This window comes from Callorhinus ursinus, unplaced genomic scaffold (genome assembly GCF_003265705.2).
Source record: "Callorhinus ursinus isolate GAN/ISIS: 27379988/994484 unplaced genomic scaffold, GSC_fseal_2.0 scaffold9, whole genome shotgun sequence".
Lineage (NCBI taxonomy): Eukaryota > Metazoa > Chordata > Mammalia > Carnivora > Otariidae > Callorhinus > Callorhinus ursinus.
Window position 1 is genome coordinate 62,012,087 of NW_027397071.1, and position 27,994 is coordinate 62,040,080.

The 27,994-nt window shown below is 44.9% G+C and overlaps 1 protein-coding gene across 5 annotated transcripts in view; it reads right to left on the minus strand.

The window, feature by feature from the left end:
- The window catches only part of ELAVL4 (ELAV like RNA binding protein 4), a 147,887-nt gene that overhangs the window by 8,149 nt on the left and 111,744 nt on the right, over nt 1-27,994 (minus strand). For all 5 annotated transcript variants that reach the window (XM_073896777.1, XM_073896775.1, XM_073896776.1 and 2 more), the window contains exons 3-4: nt 17,656-17,759; nt 1,489-1,642 (exon numbers count right to left, since the gene is read on the minus strand). In XM_073896777.1, the coding sequence (XP_073752878.1) occupies nt 1,489-1,642; nt 17,656-17,759 (258 nt within the window). The remainder of the gene's footprint in view (nt 1-1,488; nt 1,643-17,655; nt 17,760-27,994) is intronic.

A 27,994-nucleotide genomic window follows, 5' to 3' on the forward strand; every position in this document is an offset into this window, starting at 1 on the left:
TCTCACCCATCAAAATGCATCCGCCTGTTTCTGCCATCATGGCTCTGGACAGGTGACTCCCACTCACAGAACACAGGCACCTCTCACATTCAGTCCAGCCTCTAAAACCGACCTGCTCAGTTGCCGTAACCCATCACCCACTGTCCAGTTTCTAGTCCTACAATGCTCCCTCCACACCTAGCGACTACATAATCTATTTGACAAGCAAACTCTGACCACACGATACCCTTTAAAAACATCCTTTATACATTTTTCCTAACTTTTCAATTTTTTACCCTGTGCATGGTACCTGTTCCTCATTGCCCCCCACTCCATGCACAGAGTAACAACCCCCCCTACAAAAATAAAACCCTTCCATGGCTCCATGTTGCATAGAGATGGAGTCAGACTTCTTAGCATGGCATTTAATGCCCCTGATGATGTGGCCCCAAGTCCCCCGTGGAGCCTCAGGCCAGCCATACTTGAACTGCCACACACTCCTGGAACTGGTTGTGTTCTTCCTCGATTCCATGCCTTACGATATGTCCTCTCCACCTTTTCTACAGGATACGTCATATCCACTTAGAATTCTCTACCCCTCCTTTGTGCCAGATAACTGCAAGTCATCCTCCAAAACCCGGCTCAAACATCACCTCCTTGACGGAGCCCTCACAACAATCCCCGCCGGGCACAGCACACGAGGGACACGGGACAGCCCCCTGAAGGTGTGCACCACACTGGAGTCCTGCAAGGGCAGGACTATGCCTCCTTCATCCCTGGTGCCCAGGGTCCCTCTGTGGTGTCTGGGGGCAGAACTGGCTTCAGTAAGGGTTTGTCACATGAGTTGAATGATAAACACATGCTAAACTGCTCTTGGGTTGGGGGTTTAAATTGGAATCAAATGTGGAGTAGGTGAAAACATTTTGTCATTAAAAATGCAACCCAGGGTGGCTTACTTTTCTTACTGAGAGGTGGTGGTTGCCTTTCTTTATGATGGACAAAGTACCACAGTACCAGGCCCTGGCTTCATGTCCCTGCACTGCTACTAACTAGCTGGGCAGAAGTCAGATCCCCCACTTTGGACCTCTCTTTTCTCATGTGTGAACTGAGGCAGCATGAGGTTCCCTCTAGCTCTATCATTGGAGCCGAGCTCTAATACAGGTTCTTTTCACATACAGAAGTAATGTTACTTGGTTGAGGGTTGAAAGAGACTTTGAAGGTCATTCAGTCCCACTCACAACCTGATGCCTGAATCCTCTTTACAGCCCTGCCAAATAGTTTAGCTGCTGCTGGAACAGTTCCCAAGATGGAGATCTACCTCCTAAGACAGCCCATTTTAAATGTGGGCATTTGAATGATAAGAAGTCTTTCTCCTAAGTCAAAAATCTTGTCTACGCATGACCCACATCCTTTACCCTAAATAACCATTATCTCTCTGCTCCTATGGGTCACAGAGCTCTGGCTGTGGCATTGAGACACAAGGAAAGAAATGACAAAGAAACACTTAACCTGTGACTTGATCAACCAGGATTCGAGAGGTGATGATACGGCCATATTGCGAGAAAAGCTGCTCCAGTTCCTTCTGGGTCATGGTTTTGGGAAGGCCGCTAACGTAGAGGTTAGCATCCCTGATTGAGGCAGAGCTCGGACGGGCATATGAGACCTAGGAAAAGGCAAGAGGAGCTAAATCCATTATAGCAACACCCTCCAAGTAGAGGCTGAGTCAACCACTGAGATGGCAGCCCCTCGTCTATCATTCTAACTTGTGGTGTCAGTTTAAATAACTCAGTAGTTCAGATTCTTAGCTACTCTTGTAATAGTAATGAGAATCAGGAGAACAGCAATAGAGGAACAAAAGGAGAGTTGCTGATAACTTAAAACAAATGCACAGATAAGGGTCTCTAAGTGCAGAACAAAATAGCTACTGTATGGCGGCTGTTAAATGCAGAACTACCCACGCATGGAGTTCTGAAGATTTACCTCCTGCATGTGGGTGTATAGATGATTTACTGTATCCAACACATAATAATCTTTGAATAAACCAAAAAAAAAAAACCCTCCACGAATTTCTGCTCTGCAGATTTCTCTCCTTGCCACCCTCCCCACCCCCAAGCCTTTCGTCTTCAACACATTAAAGCGATCAGGTTCTCTGCAAGATTTTTTATGTCCCATCCTTTGTGTTGTTCCAATCTGCTCTCACAAGGTCTGCTCTCGCTGAATGACAAAGTGCTGGTGAAATGGGGCTTCGTGAACATCTGCTTGTGAAACTGGATCTGTGACCTTGTCATAACATCTGCAAGAACCAGTTGCCATCTAACTTTGAGGAGGAGCAGAGAAAGCCACAATCAACAAAATGAGGGCAGGGGGGAAGGGAGGGAGGGAGAGGGCAGGGGAAGAAAGAAGCGAGCCTCACGGATGGTTATAATAAGTTCGACTTTGTAAATTTGTCCTCCCAGATCTCTCAACTGCTTTTTTTTTCCCCCAAAAAGCTAACACAGAAGTGTAAACAGATCTGAAATTCCATCTGCAAGAAGCCAAATCTGTAGCAGTACACATAAGCAAAGCAAACCCCAGCAGTCATTAATTTTAGACTTTCATTTACTTATTTATTTATTTTTTAAGAAAACAACATCAGACATTTGAAATATAATTTACAGCTAGTCTAACAAAAGCACTTTCCTGCTAAAGCTATTTCTGGGGCAGTTATGGCTCAGAATAGATGATGAAAACAGTCATTTCAGAGCACATCTGACAATGTTAGACAGGAAGGGACCTATATGCCTTAGCATTTTTCAGTTGGGAGTTTTATTTAATCCATATAACCAATTTACAAGGCCTGCTAAGACTATAGGGGTGAGCGAGTGTGTGTATGCATGTGCACTGTGCACACACAAAAGCATGTGTACAGAAGAAAGTGTACGTGTTAAACTGGACCCTTGGCATCCCAAGAACTAAACATCAGGCAGTGAAGCCGACCTTGCATCTGAGAATGGGTCTGGCGGTGGATCTAGCAAAGAGGAACGGAGGCTGAGCAGACCCCTCACCCTTGGCACTCTTTCCCTCTCCAGGACAGAGATGCCGGGTCCCTTTATGGTTCCACACTGAAAAATAGATGTTGACTCCACAGATAAAATGATGTGAGTGATGAATCTGGCTCACTGGTCTCCTCCTGCTGATGGAGCAAGTCAGCCTATCTGCAGTGTCTACCCCTTCCAGAAACTCAGGGATGGCCTCTGTAAGCTCTTTCCCAGCACAGGGCAGACATGCAAAGGGACCTTTACATGGCCGGTCCTCGGGGAGTGGGGGGCTGAAGGACCGAGAGTCTCATGTGACTGCTTGGACAGAGCGTCACTCCACATAAGGCTCTCCTACCCCATCCTTTAAAGAACAAAGTCTTTCAGGTTATAACCCAGCAGAACTATTTTTTAGGCATGAGAAGGGAGTGGTAGGGAGAAGGAAAAAAGAACGTTGTAGTGATATGTTCATGGTAATAAGAGTTACACCTGTCTCACCCCTGCCAATTACTAGACAAATTAATTATCTGAATGACATCCATGCTGCCCCAAAACATACCCTCCTACTTCTATGTCTTTTCTTGTGGGGAAAATTTTGCCACCTACTTTCTCAGGCCCTGATCCTATTCTCCTTTAAGGCCCAGCTCCAATGTCACCTTCTCTAGCAGCTTTCCCCGATCTTACCTCCTCCTAAAAATCCCCCTTGTAGAGCTCTCAGTGAACTGCACCCATGGTACTTACTTAACCCATTTGTACCTTAATTCACCATCTTTCTGTCTAGTCTGCTGATCATCTAGTTGGCTGATCTCCTTGTGGTCATGGTGTGTGTGTGTGTGTGTGTGTGTGTGAATTCATCTTTGCGGCTCTAGCTCCCAGCATAGAGCCGGGTACCTGCAGAATGCTCAACACCTACGGAAAGAATAAATGAACGTACCCACAGAACATAATGAATGATGTGGGCCTTAATGACTCTTTGGGGCTAACTGCAGCTTAGATTCCTCCACTTAGGGGGATCAACAAGAGTTAAGCATCCAGAATCATAGCTGTGTTTCCCTATTAAGCCAAGAGCTAAGGGACAGGTTTCCTATTCCCCAGTGTCTGGGGTTGGAAGGACTGAAAGAAGACTGTTCTACGACTAGACACCACCTAGATGCCTTCTCTTAGCGAACATTTCCCGAGGATCTACTATGAACCAGGCACAGTGCTGTGTGCTGGGGATGCACAACAAGCAAGAACAAGGAGTGGTCTCTTGCCCCAAAGGATCTCCAAGTCCAGTGAGGACAACAGACAACACACAGGAGGTACCCAATAAACATGAGCCGAATGCAAGAATGGTACACACAAGGACCAATTATCACAATGCCCCAAGATGTGTGCTATTCCAGGGCTATATTGCTGGGACTGGAACACTGAGAAGGGGAGACTAATATCCCTTTTAATTAAGGGTTAAAAGGTCCAGGAAGGAGACAGAGCTGAGGTGAGACTGGCGGTGAGACAGGTGTATGGTGGGGTCAGGGAATGGTGGCCTTATGATAGCCCTCCTCTGCTGTGAGGACAAATGAGATGATGAAGGTCAAGAGCTTAGTGCCTGCTTGACACCCAATAAATGCGCAATGGATAGTAATGACCTTGACACCCAATGGTCTGGGCAGCCAGAGCTGGGGGAGGGTGTGGGCTGGGGACAGACCTGCTAGGAAAAGAAGCTGGCACTGGAAAGTCCATGACAGAACCAAAACCATTTCCCCAAGCCTCATCCAGGGAGAATTACTGCCATAGATCATAGCCACAGAGCAGTAACAAGTCCCAAAGGTAAAGAGCAGCACTTCAATCATTCACCAAACCTAACTCTTGCTTAGTTTTTCTCCTTTACTTGGAACCTTAAGTCCCTTGTTCTCTTAGTCCCCTGTCCAGGAAATCTGTAGAAGTGGGTGTGGGTAAAAATGGCAGAAAAGGGATCTCCCTACATTGGATATCCAACTGCTCGTCCTGGTATTTGCACTTCTCAAGTGTCCTCATACATTTATGAAATCCCGAGTGACTATGGGTGTCAGGCACATGGTTGCACTAAAACATTTCTCAAAAATGATCCACTTCTAGCCCCGGCAGAGAGCCAGCCTTTGCTGGTTTGTTAACCCCATTAAACTAGTGGCCTAGAGCCCAGGGCTTCCAAAGCTGAAGGCAGCACCCTAGAGAATCCCATGCCTCAGACCATCCTACTCGCTTCATTCATCCAGAATCTTTGAAGACAAGACTGGCATTTCTAGGCTGGCACTGACCTTGCTCTGGAGCTCAGAAAGAGCTAGGAGTGGGGAAGCTACTCCTCTCTCTTGGTAAGGGTGGCCCAGAGGCAGGTGACTTTACAAATGATCTTGATAAAAGATTTGTAGTCTCTCCAAACTCCCCATCTCTGCAGGCTTACCCTAACCTCGACCCCCCGCAAGAGTGACAGTACAGTGTGGAGTTTATGAACCCCGACTGTGGGCTGGCTCTGGCACTCATTAGCTGTGTGACCTTGCGCAGGTAATTCGGTCTTGATAAATCTTAGTTTCTCTACTAGTATAAAGGGGGACAATTTCCTTTCGGTGAGTTATTGTAAAGAATTGAGATAATAGGGGCGCCTGGGTGGCTCAGTTGGTTGGGCGGCTGCCTTCGGCTCAGGTCGTGATCTCGGAGTCCTGGGATCAAGCCCCGTGTCAGGTTCCCTGCTCAGTGGAGAGCCTGCTTCTCCCTCTGCTCATCTCGCTCACTCTTTCTCTCTCTCTCTTTCACTCTCTTGCACTCTCTCAAATAAATAAATCTTTAAAAAATTGAGATAATAAATTTAATGTGTATCGCATTCCTAGAATTTAGTAACTATAATGTAAACATTATTATGTGGTAAGTACTACAGGCTTTGTGGGCCAGTGTGGGACTCTAGCCCCCATTGGGACACACCTTACAATTTTACTGCACAAGCAAACATCTGGGATACCACCAGCGAGCACCTACAGAGGCACCACAGTCCTCCTCCATCAGCCTGGGGGAGTCTGGGTCATCCTTTACTACTTCACTGCCATGAATTTCCTCTAGCACATTCCCACAGATTCCACTGTACTTCCCAGTTTCCACAAAGCACTTTCCATTTCCCAAAGTGACTTCGTAAGGCTGCTCTCAGTGATTCTCACCGAGGTGGTGCAGTAGGCGTTAGCATTCATCACTAACGGGGCAGCGGGCCCAGGGCTGCGGGCTGCCCCACCCACACAGCACTCACAGGTTCTGTCACCTGCTCACAGCCAGGGGTCGGCCTGGGCAGGGTGAGAGGAACAACACAGTCTGGGGAAAACGTTTCCCGAGTCCTCTGGCAACCCCTCACCCCCTGTCTAACCTGCCACGGTATAGAAAAGGGACAGGGCTTGGAAAGCATGCTAAAGGCTTGGTTTTGGGTACTGGGAGACTGGTAAGATAAGAAAAGGCATCCTTCTCTGCCTTAGGAAGGGGCTCTTTTAATCAAATCCTGGCATTAGAAGATGAGAGTTCATTCATTCCTCCTCTTTTCGGGACAGTTCCTGTCTGGCAGGCCCCATGCTCGGTGCTGGTGGAGCCTCAGCTTCAAGGACCCCACGGCCTGGTGAGGAAGTGAGCAAATAAATGAAAAGTGCAGTACAGAGGGCTGTTCCTGGCGAGGGGTTACTCATTTCCCACTCCCAGTGTTAGCTTCCATGTGGAGGGAGCCCCCGGAGTAGCAGTCTAGGCCTCCCAGTCCCCCCTTACCTCCTCCTCTCTGGGGGAGGACCGGAGGGACCACTTGGAACCGGCTTCAGTAAGGGCAATGGGCCTGGGTGCCTCAGCCGCTGCCTGCCTCCTCCCTTCTGGCAGCCAGATGCCAGCTGGCAGCGCACTTTCTGTTCCAGGCTCTGTACTATGGGAGCAGACTCTGTTCTCATACGGGGAGGCCTGTGGCATCCACAGCACCTGTGACGGGGGCTGTCAGTCTGTCAAAGTGTGGGGTTCTGTGTCAGGAAGCCCAGTGTGTTCAGGAAATCCATCTGGGCCATAATATGTAATAAAGGTGACCTTAGGATTTAATACGTTTTTCTTTTTTGTCTTATCTCTCAATTGGTTTACAGCTAGGACGTGGGAAACAAGGGCATCACTTGTTAGACCCCTTCGAATTATAAGAAGGATCTCTATCATTGACTGGATGTTTGCATGGGTTAGGCATTCTATTCACAGAACTGCTAATCTCTACAGCCGTGGTTTTTGGTAAGCGGAAATAAAGGTGAGGGTGCCATTGGTGATCCCAGCAGAAAGCATTATCCTTGAAATCCGCTTCACAGAAACTTGGTGCTGGAAGTGGCCTCAAAAGTTCTGGGCGAGATCCCACGCAGCTGGCCACCTGCCTTATACGTTACATAGGAAGCTCACTGCTTCATGAACACCCTGCCCCATCACTGGCCATCACTGATTATGGGCAAGCTCATCCTTCTACTGAGTTCAAACGTGTCTCTTCTACAGCTCCCATCTTTTTCCTATTTCTATTCTGGCTCCACACGCTAGAAGCATCCTTCCTGTCTGCATCACCCCTTATCCTGTGGGTTTCTCTCACTGAGAGGTGCTAGCTGGAGCATCAGGCAACTGTATTTTGAGACAGGCCACTCCAAGGAAGTTCTTGTTTGTGTTACTTTAACTGACACTGAGCATCTATTCTGGAATGGAAAAGAGACAAAGGTTAAGAGCAAGGGTTTTGGGGCTAGAAAGATACGGATTTAAATCCTGACTATTTACTAACTATGTAAGCTTGGGGTAAGTCACTCAACCTTTCTGAGCTGTATTGCTTGAATAACATAGTTTAGAAGCTTTCTAATAGAACACTTGGAGCATTAAACAAGCTAAAGCATATAAGATTTCTACGCACTACAGGGCGCCTGGGTGGCTCAGTTGGTTAAGCATCTGACTCTTTTTTTTTTTTAAAGATTTTATTTATTTATTTGACAGAGAGAGACAGTGAGAGCAGGAACACAAGCGGGGGAGTGGGAGAGGGAGAAGCAGGCTTCCCGCTGAGCAGGGAGCCCGATGTGGGACTCGATCCCAGGACCCTGGGATCATGACCTGAGCCGAAGGCAGACGCTTAATGACTGAGCCACCCAGGCGCCCTAAGCATCTGACTCTTAATTTCAGCTCAGGTCATGATCTCAGGGTCATGAGATCAAGCCCGGTGTTCAGGCTCTGCGCCCAGCAGAGAGTCTACTTGAGATTCTCTCTCTCCCTCTTGCTCTGCCCCTCACCCTGCTCTCTCTCCCTCTCTCAAATAAATAAATAAATCTTAAAAAAAAAAAAAAAGGTTCCTAGGCACTATGCCTGGCACACAGGAAGTGCTCAATAAATAGCTGCTTTGATACAACTGCTATGGCCTTATGTGAGATGCTGGGGGTACAGAGATGAATACAACAGTCCCTGACATGTAGAACTATTAGTCTAGCAGAGGAGACACACACAGAGACCTATCATTTCAGAAGATCAGGCTGCAGATTTTCCCCAATCTGTTGTTAACACCCTACTCTCTGAGCGAGCACAAACTCCCCAGAGCTTACGGATCCCAGTGCGGATATTCATTCCAAAGAGCCCAGGAGAATGGCAGTGGAGCATAGACTCTGGCACTGCCAGGGCCTTCGAGGAGCAAACCCTTGCAGGTACCTCAGATCCCACCTCCAAGAGCAGGGAGAGAAGAAAGAAGCCAGCTGGCTCCTAGATACAACAGCTTTGATTGTGAGGATCGGCTTACCCCTGTGCCTTGCCCACAGGCAGAACAGGTGTCTGCTTATGAGGCCCCATTCCTCATACTTTCCCCCACCTGTCACCTGATACACGATATTCTTTTATCAGGGGCAAGACCCGATGGGAATGTTTCTAATGAGCCCCGATGGTGCCACTTCTCGCTGCTCAAAACCTTCAGTGGTTCTCCAGCACCTTGTGATGGATGATCAAATTCCTCATTTGAGCATTCAAGGCCCTCTGGGATCTGGGCCAACTTCTCACCTCCTGCTAACTCTCCATGCACCCTGTGCCACAGTTCAAATTTAAAAAGGTCAGTTTTCTGAATATGCACTTAACGTTTCTACTTCTGTCTTTGTTCTTGCTATTTGTTCATCATCATGTCAAAATGAACCCCTCCCATCCCTACAGACCAGGCCTGAATGCTGCCTCCTCCAGGAGGCCCAGGCACAAAGGACTGCCGTCTCCTTGAACTCTATAGATGATACACATTTACATGGCTGCAGCTATCACAATGTCTCCATCATGGAGTTCAAGAGTATCCAAGGATATCATGACAGTATCTGGCATACAGTAAGCTGGATAAACATTTCTTTTAAAAAAATGGTGTAGTGATCTGTTCGTATGCCTACAACTTTAAAAAAGTCCATTAAATTACCAAGGGGCCTTACTTAGTACAAGGATCTCGCCGCCTGTCTAGTGGCCCCCAGAAAGTAGAGATGCGCTAAAGGTTTCATGGGCTGGATGGCGGAAGAGCTAGTCTCAGAGCTGAAGACACTCAGTCTTCTCACTAAACGACACTTCCTGATTCTTGCTTTATGGAAGACTAATAAGGTGACTACAGCCACCTGGGAGCCCCGTTATACTTCCCACTATACAAAAAGCCTCTATAAATGCTGCCTGAGCAGCATTTATAGGAAAGACTCAAGACTCTTTCCTTACTTTTGTAGTGCATCTTTGAAGCGTGTACATCTCTGAACCATGTAGATGGGAAAAAGTCTTCCCCTCTCATGTAATTTTCACCAGGGGTAACCCTATTCACATTTGTCTTCATTCTGGGGAGTATTACTTGGGCAACCCACTATAAACTCTGATGACCCAGAAGTGAGATACTATTTGTTCCATTTTCTGGATGACAAACTCTGGCTCAGTGGGATCAAGTATTTGTCCAAGGTCACATAGCTGAATGAAGACAAAGCTGGATATGACTCCAAGTTCTGGGATCTTTCCACTATGTCAGGCTAACATGGACAGTAAAATAAAAGCTGTGCGTTTGGCACAGATGGCCACTTTCCTGGAAAGTTACCAAGGTGACAAGATCATGCTATAATATTTTATTAGTTAGATTGTCAGAGCTGGAAGATGAGGAAATGCATCCAGAGAGGTAAAGTAAGTTGCCCAAGGTTATCCTGGTGGTTTTGACAGAGGTGGGACTTGACTGACTCTTCATCATAACTCAGAGCTCTTTTGAATGGACAACAAAGGGGAAGGGAAGTGAGATTGGCTCTACAATCTTTGACAGACCAGCTGATTTGCCCTGGGGCTTCATGATAGCAACGGAGAAGAGATTCTTTATTCCCCACAGCCACTGATGTTTCAGGCCAGCACCATCCAATAGAACTTTCTGGGATCATGAAAATGTTCTAGATCTGTCCTGTTCGACGGTGGCCACTAGCTACATGTGGCTACTGAGCACTTCAAATGTACCTAGCATGACTAAGGAACTGAACTTTTCATTTTACTTAACTTTATTAATTTAAATTCAAATTTAAAAAGCCATAGGTAGCTAGTGGCTATTATACTGGACAGAACAGTCTGAAGCCCAGAAACCACACAGAAATACAGAATCTCAGAGCTCAGGGGACCTTTAGGTCAGACCCCAGTGTGGTATAGGAATCTCTTCTACATCATCCCCGATGACTCCATCTGAATGTCTGACAATCAGAGACTCACTACCACCCAAGGCAAATGTTCTCCCCTGATAGCTGCACAGGGTCTCTTCCCGAATTCTTGAAACACAGGACTGAGCTTCAGAGTCACTGCAGACTTCTTTTCCCGTAGAGAACAGAGAAGCAACCACTGTGGATGAATCTGTCAGTGCAGCACCATCTTCGCCGTCTTCCCCATTTGCCTCTGGATAACCCTTAGAATGTCTCCTTAGAACGTGGGGCTGAGAATAGGACACAGACACCAAGGACAGGTTGACCAGAGTGGATTCCTGTGACCTGAAATCCACAATTCTCCTAACACAGCCAAGGTGAGCTGGCTTTTCTAAGGCAGCTCATATCCCCCTGTTGGTGTCTTTCACACTTATAGACAACTAAAGCCCCCCAAGCCCCATTCCACACACTTCTGAAAACCTACGTGTCCTCTCAACCTGTACCTGTCTGCTTTTCTTTTGTAATCCAGACCCAGGACACTGGATGACCTTTAAGATACTGGAATCATAACAACCTCACCGGGCGGAGAGAGCAAGGACGCTCTAGGTCGATCTCTCAAACTCCTGCACCTGTATCTGAAATTACTCACTCAGAGGAAGTTAGCAGGGCACTGGGAAGCAGAGCAGGGAAACACAAGCTCTCACAGGACAGAAAGCGCTGCCCGGTGCAACGGGGGTAAACGGGTCTCCAGTTTCCACCGCTGTGGCTGTGTGCTCTCTTGGCTCCTTGGGGATTCAGTGATCCAGCCTCCCCTGCTGACCTTGGCAGGGAAGTGCTCCCACACTGCTCTGACTATAGCTGTCGTGGGGGAGGAGAGAAAAATGCCTTTTTATTATTAATAAGACAGAGGGAGGCAGTCTATCATTTCTGGGTGGGGTGATACCCATCAGCAAAAAATGATCTGCTAACTCTCAGGGAAGCATTAAGAGCAGGGATAGGAGAAATAATTGCTTATGCCAAGTGCAAAGAAAAGATGCTTCAGCAGAACGAAGGCCTTTAGCAAGGCAGGTGGATGGCGGGGCGAGGGAGGTTGGGAGGGAGGCGCAGAGCCCTGATGACCCTTGGCAAGAGGAAGAAGCGGGTGGGGCAGACTGGACCTTGCAAACTCCAGTGTGGGGGGATCCCCTGGAGGCACCGTTAGTGCTATTAGAAGAATAAAGCAAGAATGGAGAAATGGCTAAGCAGCATCACCGCACACAGATGCCTGAATACAGAAGCTCAGTTTGTTCTCCTTCCCAAAGAAGGGAAGTTTTTCCCTTCTGAGAAGCCCTCACTCACATCTTCCCCTTCTCCAGTCCTGCTCCCTCTGGAACTGGGCTGCTGCCTTGTGATAAAGCTTTCTTCCTACTCTCACAGCCCCTCTCCTGAGTGCCTGCCAACCCTCCTGGGTTCACTCTGTGTGGCAGAGGCAGCCTTTTGAACCCTCATCCCTGCTCCAGTCCCGAAATCACTCACACCTCCAGTTTGCACAAGAGCCGTGCTCTGGGAATGTTTTCTTTAAAGTCATATTTTTATAATTTGAGTAATAGCTTAATGCAATTATTAGAAAAAGACAAGACACAAAATCATTTGTAAACCTGTAATGCAATGACAAAAGGAAGAAAATATATAAAAACGTTGTTTACAGTATTGAGTTGGGAATGGCTGATACTGCCTTCATTATATGATAATGTATTTTCCAAATTATTTATAAATAAGCATGCCTTGCTTTTAAAATGAGTAAAAAAAGCTCCTAAAAAGGTGATGAAAACCAGTGCCTAAGGCTGACAAAAACCTCCAGCCTGCCAGCCGCTGGTTTCATCCGTCAAACACCCCCAGTGACACACCACTGACAGATGAGCCTTCTTGGAACTTAACTTTGACCGGGTCCCTCTCCTGCTCCAACCTCGCACAGCTTCCTACTTCCTGCTCCTCCACCCCAAACCAATGGGAGCCCCTGCAGCCCCAAGACCGCCCTATCTCACCACATGAGAGTTGGTCCTTTGCATGTTTGTGTTCCCCACGAGACAGGAGCCCCCACGGAGGCAGAACCGTGAACACTTCTGCTCCTTGAACTCAGGTTAAAACCCAAACTGGTGTCCCACTATTCTAAAAGGTTTCTAGGGAGTGACTCCAAACCACCATATTCCACTTTGGATCACTTTTTACTCAGTTGTAACTTGAATATCAATCCAAACTTTTTGTAAAGCTATTCCTTTTGAAGGTACTACAGACCATCTCATTTCCTTTGTTACTAATTAATACAACAAAGAGCTGGACCACTACAGCTGGATTCAATGGAGTGCTTCCCATGGAGAGGCTGAAATTACAGTGTGAATTCAGAAGCTGCTGTTTTAAAGAACACGTAGAGAGAGGAGAGAGCCCAGGACTGGGACAGGCTTCTGGTGTGGGGTCAAGCAGCACCGGAATCATTTCCTAGAACCCACAGCCATTTCACCCAGTGCTTCCCAGAGTCTAAAGTGATCTCTGTTGGAGACAAGTGAGGAAAAAATCTAAACAAATAGCACTCCCAAAGCCCTAAACAGGGCAAATCATCTCCACTGGGCTCAGGGTTGAAATCCAGAGAAAAGACCCAGTTTCCCAAGTGGAGCACCAGGCTGGTCTGGCAGGCTAGACATGTAAGTCCATGGTCCATACCCCATGCCTCTCTGACACACATGGAGGGGAGACTCCCCAGGGCACTGCCATCCCTAGGTCACCTAAATCCCAGGACCTGGCAAAGAGCCTGGAAAGCAGGGGTTCAAGAAGAAATGACCTGAAGTCAGGTCTATCCCCAGGCTGATGGCAGAAGCCCCAAACCACAAGTCTGTTTACTGAAGAACCTGGAGGGACCACACAGTTTGTTTGCTTTTTATATCTCCTTCCCATGCTGGGGAGTATAACCTGTGTGTGTGTGCGGAGCCAGTACACACCCATACAACCTCACAGAACGCATGCGCTGCTGAGCAAACACACGGTGTGACCTTCCAACACTTACGACCCACTGCCAGAGTTATTTTTGAAACACACTTCCTGAGTCCAAATCTCACTTGCCAAGTGTGTGATCCTGGTTAAGTCTCCTAACCTCTTTGGGCCTTACTTTCCTCAACTGTATAAAGGAGTGAATAGAACCTTCTTACAGGGCTATCTTAAGAAGAAGAGTTAATGTGGGGCCCCTGGGTGGCTCAGTTGGTTAGGCGACTGCCTTCGGCTCAGGTCATGATCCTGGAGTCCTGGGTTCGAGTCCCACATCGGGCTCCCTGCTCAGCAGGGAGTCTGCTTCTCCCTCTGACCTTCCCCCTCTCATGCTCTCCCTCTCTCTAAATAAATAAGTAAAATCTTTAAAAAAAAAAAAAAGTAGAGTTAATGTATGTAAAGCACCCAGCCCTAGAGATGTTTCAAGGATTAAATCCTATCAAATATGTAAAGGGGCTAGAATACTGTCAGAGTAAATATTCAGTATAAGGTAGCATTACTATTATTCATTATTAGTATAATTATAATAAGTAATCATTATTTCCTTCTTGTGGCAGAACCCTTCACAGGACCTTTGGATGCTAACTCAGCTCAGCTGCTGGTTGCTTGTGTGCCTTTGGACAAGTCACTTCATCTTTGAGCCTGGCCACTTTCTCCCAGAAAACAAGTTATAATCCAAAGAATAATCCCTCTGTAGTCGCATGTCTGCAAACATGTACTAGATGTTCCTAGGAGATCACTGTAACGCACGCTTCCAAATAATGTACTTGTGTTTTCCAGATAGGCACATTATCTGCAGTCATCCATACTACTCGCAGGGGCTTAATTAACAAATCATGCTCTTTCTCTGCTTTGATGCTGTGTCTGTGCCAAGACTGTATTCTCCTTGACGACAGAGGCCTGGCCTTGCCCTCCACGTGCCTTTGGCACTGGCACGCAGTCACATCCCCCTTACTAAAGGGGCAGTGAAATTTTGTTAACGGGGAGCCATCACTTGTGGGCACCTTCCCTAGCAGCAAAACAGTATCTGGGTATTCAAATTGGATTCCAGAGGCTGCAAACTGTTTGTGCACAGGTCAACTACTAAATTTTGTTTGACCTGACCACCTATGCTTTAAAATTTTTAAGTTGGTTTCCAACCTTTAAAAACTGAGAGGTATGGCATAAAAAAAAATCTAGATCTTGGCTTTTATTGAATAATTGGAAGATCTGGCAAAAATCTGGGCTTAAACAATCAGCAATAGCTGAAGAGTAGCTGACCTTTTTATTGCTCTCCACCTCACTACAGTCTCCACCACTTCCTCAGGGCTTTCCAGAACTATCCCGGAATCTAGCTGTTAATCATTAAGCATCAAAACTTAGGAATTAAAAAAAAAACAACTTAGGAATTAACTCTTGGTTTGCCTGAATCCGTGTTGTGCATGACATTTAAAGTAGGGTGTTTTGCACAGAGCAGTCCAGAAATGCACCAGAAATGTGAGAAGGAGGGACAAACTTGACCACAGCTTGCAAACATGTGCTAGATGGTTCTGGGGAGATCTCTGTAAAGCATGCTTCCAGGAGGATACTTCTGTTTTCCAGATAGGCAAGTTATCTATTGCTTTATGGGAGGCAGGGCAAAGAGATAAATCTCCTGTCACTTATCAAAGCAAACTGAAGCAGAAGTAAACAGTGGCCTGAAAGGCAGAAAAGCAATTTTAAAAAAATTAATAAATGATGAGACTATTAACAGCACATGAAAAGGGTTTGCTTTTTTCCCCTCCCCTTTAATACGATTTTTACCTTAAACATTGTGTCCCTTTAGGAAAGGGAAGAAAAGTTAATAAAGGAACCTATCACTCAAACTTAATTTTTAGTATGGGAAATAAACTGCTTTAATGAAAGGGCTGAAATCCCTAGGTTTGCACATTAAATTTTCATTTGTAGTAGAGAATGGAAATTATTGATTCAGCCGTGGCATCATGCATTCTGAATCCTACAGTGCCTCGGAAGCCCACGTTACTGCTGGGTGCAAATGTGTTGGCAGCGTTTTGATGCAGGGTGAGCACAGGGTGGGTGAGGGGGTGAGGCAGACTGTCTCCTCACAGAACAAAAATAATCAATGTTCCTCGTCTGTAAGATCCACCTAGACAAAGAACTGCTTCTGATGGCATGATGGATCAGGGGGTGAATTCTGAGATCAGAAAAGCCAGGTCCAATCAGTCTTTCAGGAAGCCCAACAGCTTCATGGAATATAGATATATTTTTTAAAAGGCAGAATGGATGTGTGATGATTTGATCCTAAACTCTTGGGAAGGTTTGGGTTTCAAGAAATACTACAGAGGAAAGAAAAGTACTTTCTCAGTTCAAGGTCAGGGTGTCCATCAAGGGAAGAGTAAGTGTCTGACATTCTAATGCTGAACTGGATAGCACAGAAAAATCAATCAAACCCACAAATACAGCCTCAACCTGGTGTGGCCTCAACAAATAGTCAGGGACGTGAGCCTCCCACCTTCACTTAAAGCATAAAAATAGGTATGTTTTTCCTTTGAAAGAAATTAATCCTCCTGCCTCTCAGAGGACTACCCCATAATTAAACAACTCTTAATTATTTCTCCATTAGATAATTCATAGGGATTGACTGTAAGATGAGATGGAGGCAGCCTGAGTCAGGCCCATTTTGGGGTCTGTGTGTACCACAGGCTGTATGAGATCAGGAAAGGAATCATCTTTAGAAATAAAACGAAACTCAATTGCAAAAGTAAAGCTGCTTAAAAGGAAGGAAGGAAGGAAGGAGGAAGGAAGGAGGGAAGGAAGGAAGGAAGGAAGACAGGCAATCATGTAATATATTCCAAAAAAAAGAAGGTTTTTGTTTTGGCTTTGGTTTGTTTTGATTACCTCCTAGCTAAGATTATCTTATACCAATAGTCTCCTCTGTCAGTCGGAATGTTGGAGAAGTAGCTCTGCTGGACCAAAAAGTTCTGCTTTTGTGTTTTCATACGCTGAGAGCTGGTGCCATCTATAGATTTCCATTCTGGGAGAGGTTTCTCTTTTGTCCTACTTTGCGTCAGACCTGCTGTCGTGAGGATAAGAGCGCCCAGGAGACACCTCCCTGTGGTGTGATAGGCTATGAAGGATGGGACTCATTAATGGGCTGGCAGCTGCCCTCAAGCAGGACGCTGCCTGGAGGTGGGGGAAGAAGGGGAAGGGAGGCTGAGGAGGAGGAGGCTCCATCCAGGAGACCACCACTGGCTGTGGGAGGGGGCCCTCAAAGTAAGCAGCACCACTTCCTGAAGGATCCCCACAAGGTGAAGTCTGAACCGAGAGAGTGACAGCCCAGTCACAGAAACCTCTGTCTGGAAGAGCAGGCTCTGGGTAACTGTTTCTCTTTTTCGACTTAAAACAATCCCACCAGAGATATTATCTACAGCTCTGATTATTCTCCAATTGCTCGAATGTTACTTTTTCTGTCATTCCTTTACTATGTTCCTAACAATTTTATAGTACCCATCCCTATCACACTAGAGTTTATTTATAACTGATTTTTTCTTTTCTAGTCTCAGTTAGGAGATGAACTGTCCACCCTTAGGTAAAGCCAAACTGTTCAGCCTGGCACACGAGGCCCCTGCCCACCTCCCATCCAAACTTAGGCCATGCTATTCTATATGCTGTTCCCCACTCATAATGTTTACATTCATTTTCACAGCTTCCCATGTGCTGTTCCCTCTGTCTGGAACATCTTCCCTGCCCCAGCCTCTTACCATGGCTCAGTTTTGGCCATCTTTGCAGACTTGGGCTCACAGGCCTTCTTGGTGGGTGCTGACACCCCATCTGCCCTCTGGTCCCTTCCCTCTGCTCAGCTTGCATCTCATTCTTTGTAATGATCTGCATCCCCCACTTAGTACAGTGGATGATAAATGTCCTTTGCATAAATAAAGAGCACCACTTCCAGCTCCCTCATCGCCTGGATTTATTAGATCAAATGGATGAAATTTAACCAGTGCTTCCCAATCAGGAGCCAGCGTATCACTTCTTACCTTTATGGTTTTGGTCTGGAGTCTGAGTCCATTTAAAGTGTTGATGGCTTTCTCTGCATCCTTTGGATCAATATAGTTAACGAATCCATACCCTAAACTCTGTCCTGTGGAAACATTTTTAAAAAAAGAGAGAGAAAGAGAGAGAGAGAGAGAGAGAGAGCTCAGTATCTTTATAACAGTAACACCTCCCATTGCGGTGAGTCAAAACCCGCCTCTAGTATACGGTTCCTTTTACACCAGGGTTTATCCCAGGTGGAAAAGTTTCCAGTTCTTCCATCTCTCACTTTGGTCAGCCTAGGAACTCACAGGAGCTGCCCAAGTTGGGAATGGGTAAGTGCCCCTGCCCATCCACATCCATACACAAGTGTCCACTTAACCGGAAAGAAGTGAGAAGGTAGTGAAAAGAGAGCAGGTGTGGTTTGTTAGATTTGAACTGAGTCATGGGGCTTTTCCTATCAGCTGTGTGACTGTGGAGAGGAGTTATTTAATGTCCCGTTTTTTTCCCCTACATGTCTTCTCTGGAGATAACAGACAGACAGGTTTGAAAGCGTTAATGAGATCTTGTGTATAAAATGCCTACCAAGTACGTTGCCTAGAATATAGTAGCTGCTCAACGAAAGACGGCTATGCTATGCTCAGTCCTGTGAAACTGGGGCGAGCGCTGAATGCAGGAGCTGTGTCTGCTGCCTCAGTCATGCCAGCCACGCCCACACGCGGAGGAATGTAGCAGGATCTGAGCAGCAAAGACGGAGACATTTATAGTGAAGGCATGACCAGAATCTAAAGCAGTTGCTACAAATCATTGGTTGCCCTCATCATCCCCCCAGCCCAAGAACAGTTTAAAAAAAAGGGGGGTGAGAATTCTATTGGAAAGAACTGGGGAGCTCCTAACACAAAGGGGAGAGTGCAAACGCATTCTGCAAAGAGGGTTTTAGCTCCTTTAGGTGGAGATGGCATCAACTTGTCTGCAAAGAGAGGTAGCAAGTGACAGGGCTCCCCCCTAAGTGAAATAAAAATAATGTGCTTGCGATCGTGCCACTGATTATAAATAGTCCATCAGCTCTGCCATGTGTCATCAGCCAGAAATATCATTAGGAAACTTTACATTTTCTGACATACCCTTTAAGAAACACGGAGCTTAGAGTGGCTGCAAAATCAGCTTGAACTTCCCAGGCAATGTTATTGATTTGTGGGTGGCAGCAGAGCCGAAGGGGAGGAAAATGACAGGACGTCACATGTCAGGGAAGACTGATTACATAAAGCTCTTTTTGGAGTACCCGGCCCAGGCCTGGGAGACAATACAGCAAAAAGCCTGCCATGTCCTGGTGACAGGAGCCCATTTCAGCAGCCAAAAAATCTTTCCAACAGCTTCTGTTTTGCTGGTAAATGTCTGTGTTTGTGTTGGTTGTAGGAGGGAACCTGGGAAAACAAGTTGGGTTCTGGATTGGAAAATGGGTGACTTTGTTATCCTTTATAGGACACAAGCAAAGAGCATCACGAGGAATAGCTAAGTGCCCATTTTTGTCCCCAAAATGGAAAACCCAAAATGACAATACTTTCCATTAGAATACTCCTTTGTGTTTTGGAATAACAGGGTTAGAACAGGAAAGACAGGAGCAAACTTTGCCAGATATACCCTTTATAGGCAGAATTAGTAACTGAAGAAGGAGGAGAGAATGTTGAACACACTCCAGCTGCCGGGCCTCTCTGTGTGCGTGTGCGCCTGCGTGTGTGCGTGTGTGTGTGCAAGAGAGTAAAAGTGTGACAAAGAGAGGTGTGTGTGAATTACAAGACCCTGCCACATGTTCTGAGAAACTTTTGCAAATCTAAAAATGTAAGAGACATTAGTTTAAAAATATCATTTATCCTAGATTTGGCTCCACCTCATCAAGCCTAACTAAATTCACCTAATTAAATCCATTTTCATCATTCAAATTTATCAGTTCTATTTTCCTTGTAAATAAGAGAAGCCTTAAAAATTGCAGTACTAAAATATTCTTACAATTATTCATTTTAAACAGTTAGGCACCAAGTTGAGATGCTTTAAAGGGCATTTTTAAAGCAATAATCTCAATGATAAACTTTAGTTATGAGTTCTCGGAAACAAGTCAGACAATCTATCCAGCTAAATTGAATTTGTATAAAATTAAAATGAAATATGAAAAAATACAGAGAAAACACTCACCACTTAACTGCAAACATTGAACCTAAACCCAAATACTTCATGATTCATCACACTGATGGAATGTATGTGGAAGAATTTATCATGCCTACCAGTGGTGCATATTCCCTGATATATGTATATATATCTTTCTAATTATTCATATGTTTATAGAAATCTAAAATAAATATAGTGGCTATGATTTTTACATTCTATATTTTATCTTTGTTTTAGACCCTTGCTTCAGGTCCTAGGAAGGTTCTGAAGGTCAAGTGAAAGAAAGAACTTCCTCTTTTTTTTTAAGATTTATTTATTATTTTACAGAGAGAGAGAGAAAGTGGGGGGGCAGAGGGACAGAACCTTCATGAAGACTCCCTGCTGAGTGCAGAGCTCCACCGGGGAGAGGGGGCCATGTGATCATGACCTGAGCTGAAATCAAGAGTCAGATGCTCAACTGACTGAGCCACCGAGGCGCCCCAAAAGAAAGGACTCCTGCTCAGCAAGCTGTGTCATATCTACTCACCTGCCTGTATCGGTCCCAAACCCACTATTGCCTCAGGTTGAAGGCAATTAGCACAACTGTGCTATCATCACCTGCTCTAGGTTTAGAGAGACACTGCACTTAACATCAGGAATGAGGGTGCTTTTGAGAAAAACTAAAAACCAGATAAACATCGTTTCAGAAAGGAAGAGGAGGGAAAGACTGGAGATTCTCTTTGATATGAAATAATGAGGTGCAAACTCTGAAACAGAACACTGCGTTGAACAAGAGGGGGACAGAGGTGGGAAGCACTGCCTGTGAACTGAAAGGCGTGAGATAAACTGCAGCACAGTGAAACTACCTGTGGTTAGCCTAGTTTGAGAACAGCTTCCTCACATGCTTCTTGCCAACATAGGAGGAGTCCAGCTAAGTCTAATAAAAAATACTCAATGGAACTAAGCAATCTCTTTTAAAACACTCTAGAGAGGATTAAATCCCAAGGTAGAAAATATAAAAACCCAAGCCTCATTTCTTTCAAAAATTATTAGTAGCGGGGGAGAGTGAAATGAAGAAGAATTCTATGTTTTAACTTGTCTGTCTGGTGGGTATACATTGGTGATGAGTTTTGGGTTTGCAGTTCTATATTTAAATGCACATAGAAAAATATAGATGAAACACATTCACAAAAAACACCAACACTATTACCATGGGGACCAAGAGAGCCACCATGCTGGGAAGGCCCCAGGGGACACAGTCTGGAGCCTAGAGCGAAGTGTGTGCATATCTGCATCCCAGAAATAGGTCCATAAGGTCCTCTTATTATTCCTTTTCCCCCAAATAATTACATCTTCCTTTATCAGCAATAGCAAGATTTGACCATATAGGTATAGTGACAGTATTTTCAGAAAGAAAATTTTTTTAGACTTTATTTTTGTTCTCAGTTTATGAGTTTATTTTGATAGCAGTTTGGTCAAATAAAACAATTAAACCATTGAGGTTATGTTTACTGAATCATCAGTAAAAAATACAATCAATAAAGAAAAGATGATATTATGAAATGAAGACTTCCTCCCAAATTTAGAAACTATCATGAGTACCTGGCTCCTTGATACTCAGGTGATCCACAATCCTTACATGTGACCACTCCTGAATACTCCTGTCCAGCAGGCATGGATGAGGGATCCCCAGTGACCATGCATGAGCAGGAAATGCATTCTTGGCAGTTTGGGGAGGTAACTTAAAATTAGAACGTAGTTTCCAAGGGGAAACAGTTATACATAATGGCTACATTTTAAGGCACTTCAGTGTACTTTGGATTAAAGAGGTTCGTGTTTTTAACAAGCTTTTCTTAAATCTGAACCTGAATATCTCTGTCTTTATAAACTGCTCATATGCACATGTGCACACATGAACACATGATGCGTCCTCCTACTCTGACATGGCAACATCTCCATTCTGCTGTAATAATGTGTATACCAACTTCTCCCCCTGGAAACCAAACACTTCTCACAAGAACTAGCTTATAAAAGTTTGCTTCCTTGAACATAGTAGGTGCTCAACAAACAGAAGAAAGAGTGGGTACACCTGTCTGTACCAACCCTCCATTTATGGAAGAATGTTTTATATTTGGGGGAAAGGAAGGGGACCCGGTGAATTCTTTTTGCATTTGTGAGAAAGGGAGAGCGTGACAAGCTGACACCAAGGATTGGAAAAGAAAACACAAAGAATATCTGGGTGGGCTCCCCTCCAGCACAGATCAGGTGCTGCCCACCCTCGGAGTTTCCAAAGTGCTTTGCCACCCGTTCTGTTGCATCTGACTCTCACAGTAACCCCGCGGGTTTTCATTTTATAGATATGGAAACTGAAGGGGCACCTAGGTGGCTCAGTCGGTTAAGCATCTGCCTTCAGCTCAGGTCATGATCCCAGGGTTCTGGGATTGAGCCCCACATCGGGCTCCCTGCTCAGTGGGAAGCCTGCTTCTCTCTCTCCCTCTGCTTCTCCCCCTGCTTGTGTGCTCGCTCTGTCAAATAAATAAATAAACTCTTAAAAAAAAAAGATATGGAAACTGAAGATCAGAGAAAATAGTGATGTGCCCTCCATTACAGAGCTGAATCTCACTCTGTATCAGGGGCTGGCAAACTTTTTTACATACCGGGTGAGACGGTAAGTAGTTTAGGATTGGCGGCTCCTCTGGTCTCTGCCATGACAACTTTGCCATTACAGCATGAAAGCAGCCATAGACAATATGTGTTCCAATAAAACACATTTAGAAAAATAGGCTTCCTTTGGGCCATAGTTTGCTGACTGGTTTAGATCTTTTGACTCCAAATCCAGTACCTTTTGCCATACTCACAGTTACTCCATTAGAACTAAAATGTCATTGACAATGATTCCAAAGCCCTGAAATACCTCTGAGGCTTTTTTGAATCATCTAAGAAAAACTCAAATTATCTTCAATAATTTGTGCTAAGCATCTTTATTGTATTCAAATTCTAGGAATCACCATCATAGCTGATCATAACCCCTCATTTTCCTGATCATTCTGGATTGGCATTGTTTTCCCTTGCCTTTGGGGTCCTGGGGGTTATGACAGCAGGAACCCAAATGTGACATCCTCATGGTTGATGGCAGCAACAGAGAAGCCATCCCTTTGCAGGGCTGGCTGGAAGGAACCTCAGCATTTCTGCACTGCCAACCTGCACACTTGGCTCTTTCTTTCTTCAAAAATCGTCATTCTCCAGAAACCTAACAGTTACTCCCCTCATCTGCAAAGCCCCCAAGGGGGCAGCCAGATGGGTAGCTGCTGTTGATAAAAACTTCTGAGTTGAGTAAGGAATTTTTGTGAATGTTAGAACACCTAGCTCAGGCTGAAATTCTGTTCTCAAAGCACATGATAAAATCCCCCCAGTCACCTTAAGATCACCTGCAGGGCAGTAATCCGAATGCTGGGTTAACTGCAGCCAACTCTAAATCCCAGGACTCCCTCTCAGACAGTCCAGAGATGCCTTTCCCTGTTGTCAGATGCCTCAAAATCTACCTGAACACACCCTAAGGAGGGTTGGAGAGGCTTGCGGCTGTTACTACACACACACACACACACACACACACACACACACACACACACACATACTGTACACATATGTACTTCATGTGTGTGTGTGTGTGTGTGTGTGTGTGTGTGTGTGTGAAAACTCTACTTACTGTATAACTTTGGTTAAGTCATTTAAGCTCAGCCTGTTCCTTCGTCTGGAAGCATAGGGATAATCCCTTACCCTCACAATCAAAGTGTCATTGTGAGGGCTGACGATGTTACACACAGACCAACAATAACTTCCATTTATTCAGGGTCCACCTGGTGCCAGGCACTGTGCTAAGTGACCTACTAATGTTTCCTTATTTAATCCTGTGTGAAATGGGTACCATGGGGCCCATCGTGTAGATAAAGAAAATGGGCTAAAACATGTGAAGTAACCTGCCCAAAGGCAACCAGCAAGTAGGGTCCATGCTAGGATTTGAGTAAGTCCAGGTCTATGTGACTTCTCAGCTCACGCTTTTCTCTCCACAGGGTCTGGCGTCTGTGAAAAGGCCCGGAAGTATCCAGTATCAGGTAAGCACTCAGGGGGATGCACATACCCTACGTTGGGGTCTCTTCCCCTTCTTAACACTGACTGGGGATGCTTTGAGGTGCTGGAGCATCCATGCCTCTGTTCCCACCCCTCCCACCTCTGTGGGTTTTACACAGTGTTGGGCAATCTGAGTCCTGGCTTTTCTTCTGCAAGCTCAGGGTTAGGAGAGACAACTAGCCAGAGAAGTTGTTTTCTTTTGGTAGTTCACACAATTGCCTCAGACTAAGTATGGTTTAAAGTCTTGGTATGCTCAGTGTGGTCCCTGTACCAGCATCGATGGCATCATCTGGGGACTTGATACAGAAATGTAACGATGAGAGAAAAGCAGCGTCAGCTTATTGCTATGTGGCCTTGGCTAACTAACTTAACCTTCCTACACCTTGGTTTCTGAGAAAGCTACATATCCTAATCCATAGTAACAGGGAAGGAAAGCTCTGATAGGGAAGTTCTCAGAATTTCTTTGTATACACTATTTCTTTTTTCCCCCAAATCTGCATTCCCACTTTGTCCCTTTCTGCTGCAGTAATCTCATCTGTAAAATGAACTTAATATTAGTTTTTCATGGAATTATTAGGAAGATTAAAAGTGATAATGCATGCAAAGTGCCTGGCATATAATAGATATCAATAAGTGTTCGTTCCTTGTCTTTTTTCTCCCACACCCCATTAAATACTGCCTTCTATTATTGTCTATGAGAATGCTATCTCCTCAGTGAGGCCCCAACCTTCTTAAAGGTAGAGAATGTTTCTGATGCTTTACTTTTATATCGGAGCACGTGATATGCAGCAGGCACAAAAATTCCATATATAACAGGCACCTACAATATGCTGGATACTATGAGTGGGCCCCAAAATGACCAAATGACCAAGAAACTGTTCCTGACTTCAGGGGACTTAATATGTAGAAGGGAAAGATGGATATAAAAATTAATTTTAGTTCAGCAAAAATAATAAATATATCAGAGATACTTCATTTAAAACTATATATAGGAACAACAACAAAAAAACTACATACAAGGACAGAGAAGAGATGGAGACTGATTCTGACTGAACAGAAGGCTTCCTGGAGGTGGGGGCATTTGAGTTCAGCTTTGAAGAAACAAGAGAATTTTGATAGGATTTTACCATAAAGGGATGAGCTTCCAACCTGGGGGCTGAATCCTAGCACTGCATAAATTTACCCCACAGGTATTTATTGAGCACCTGTTATGTGCCAGCCATAGTTCCATTTACTGAGATTATAGCAGAGAACAAAAATACTTGGTTTCTGCCGTCACTGAATGTATATTCTGATTGGGGGTGATGGAGCAAGACAAGAAACATAAATAAAATACAAAGTTTGTCAAATGATGGTGAGTTCTTGGGAGGAAATAAAGCACAGAAGGGGGAAGACAGTGTAGGGGATGGGGTTGCAAATTTTTAATAGAGGGTCAAGTAAGGCTAAGGTGACACGAGAGCAGAGACCTGAGGGAGAGGAGGCAACCAGTCCCCCCTATCTGAGGGAAGGGCATCCCAGGCAGAGGAAATCTGGGCAAAGGCCCTGAGGCAGGAGCATGCATGGCATGTTGGAGCAATGACAGAAGTGAACGTGAGGGCAACATACCACTGCATTTGTTAAATGCCTGAAAAGAGGAAAGTGGCGTCTGTGAAAGGGCCTCCTGGAAAGGGCCTCCACCAACTTGACGTACATAGGCTCATCACAGTTGGATACAAACCCATGAAGATGGGTTTGGTGCTTGTCTAAGGCTTTGGCAGCTTTGTGAATTCCATCTGCTAGGCCATTGTGGATTAGGGCAGTCTTCGACACCTCTTGTAAAGCACTATTAATGTCCATGACACCTCCAGCAGCAATGCCTTCCTTGGCCATGGCAGTGGGTTATGGGTGGAGCCAAGTGGGTTGAGTGCACCTGAGCCTCTGCCTCTGTGCTACTGGGTATCAGCTGGGAAAGAGCTAAATTATATTTATTTTAGACCCAACACTCCCAACTGGTTTCAGTTTATCCTGATTTCTAACCGAGGAAATAAAAAGAATAGAGAATAATTACGAAGCACCTACTGTGGGCCAAACACTTTATGCACATCATTATTTAAATCTTCACAACCCCTTAAATAGGCATTTCTATCCCTGTTTTACAGAAGGGGAAACTGAGCCCCAGAAAGTAGAAATAACATACCCAAGGTTATTTGGCCACAGAATAGCAGCCAGACCCATTTGATTCCAGAGCCTGTGCACTTTTTTTTGTTGTGCCCTGGTTTCTTGAGTATGTGCTCATTTGTATGCTAAACACACCTGCTGGACATGCATGGCACAGTGTGTCTGAGACTTTGGAGAGAGAGCTGGGTTTTCTAGTACTATCTCCAAGTCCTCATTCTTTCCATTTAATTCCAATATATACTCTCAAACTATCCCATTCCCACCTTCTAACTTGGTTGTGCCTGGATCTAGTACATCACAGAATGAGTCTTGGAAAGGACTTTAGTATCAATCATCTTCAAGTCTGTTCTATAGATTCTAAAACTGAGGACCAAGGAAGAAGCAAGGAGTTCATGGTCTTGTAGGAAAGTCAGACCTATGAATCAATAATGACAGCAGATTATGGGTTCAGTGTTATGACAGTTAGGAGAGAGGGCTTTCTGAGATGAATTCAAAAAGATTGATAAGAGCTAGCCAGGCAATAGATGGAGAAGGGCATTCCAACAGAAGGGGACAGCATGAGCATCCATTCCTCAAGGAGACCTGCCCCTCAGTTTATAGCCATTACTTCCAGGAAGCCGCTGATTGTTGATATCAACCTGAACTGTCAGTACTGCTTCCAAGTTGAATCTGTGCTCAGATGTATATATGACATCTCCCTAGATCTCTGGCACAGATTCAGGAATCATTTAGGCATCTGAAATTTTGAGTGTGTCTGCTTTCTGCCAACAACAAACACTATTGAAAAAGACAGGACCCAGCCGTCCTTAATTTGAATTCCCAAAGTATTTAAAATTACACTGAACCAGTACTAGGTTATTTCCAGAGGTTACATTCTGGCTTCCTAAGTAGATGTAATTTCCCCAGAAGCTGAGAACTCATCATGTGGCATCAAGATGGCAATAAGCAAAGCACTTGTCCCACAGTGGGCATTCAATATAAGCTTGCTGAACTAAATGCACTTCTTAGTGGATCCTAAATCCCTTAAGGGCAGGAACATGAATCTGATTAATCTTGGTATGACCAATGTCCGGCACATAGTAGGCTTTCAATAAATCTATGTCGAATGGATGAATGAGTTAACAAATTCAACAAGTGAATAAATAGGAACAAAAATAGTTATTTTGGGGCGCACCTGAGTGGCTCAGCTGGTTAAGCGTCTGACTCTTGATTTTGGCTGAGGTCATGATCTCAGGGTCATGAGACTAAGCCCTGCATTTTCTTTGCTCTGGGTGTGGAGCCTGCTTGAGATTCTCTCTCTCTCCCTCTGCCCTTCCCCACTCTCTCTCTTAAAAAAAAAAAAGGTTATTTTTTTGAGTGCTTACCATGTGCCAGTCACTGTACTGAGTGCTTTGTTTTTTTTTTTTCAGCTTTATTGAGGTATAATTGACAAATAAGATTGTAAGATATTTAAAGTGTACATTGTGATGATTTGATATATATGTACATTTATTTACTTATATTTTTGGTGAGAACATTCAAGTTCTAGCTAAGTACTTTATGTCTATCATCTCATCTACTCCCTAAAACAATCCTACAAGTAGGCATTATCACTGCCATTTACAATCAAGAAGACCAATGTCCAGAGGCCTCAGATCCCAAGACACAAGTCCATCTGGCTCCAAAGTCCATGCAGGCTCTTAATAGAGTTTCCCGATTTCAGAGACAATCTCAACCAAACTGTTCAAGTAAACGTGAAACAAATCCTCTGTTACTGGGGTAAGGCATATGGAAATGCACAGAGTGTATATTATAACGATTTCCAGCAGTCCCCAAAGCAGGAAGGACCAGTTACAAATCTACATTATTTCAAAAAGAAAGCCAACCAACAAATTCTCAAAGGAGTTTTTTTTTTAACCTCTTTTGGTTTTCCTATAA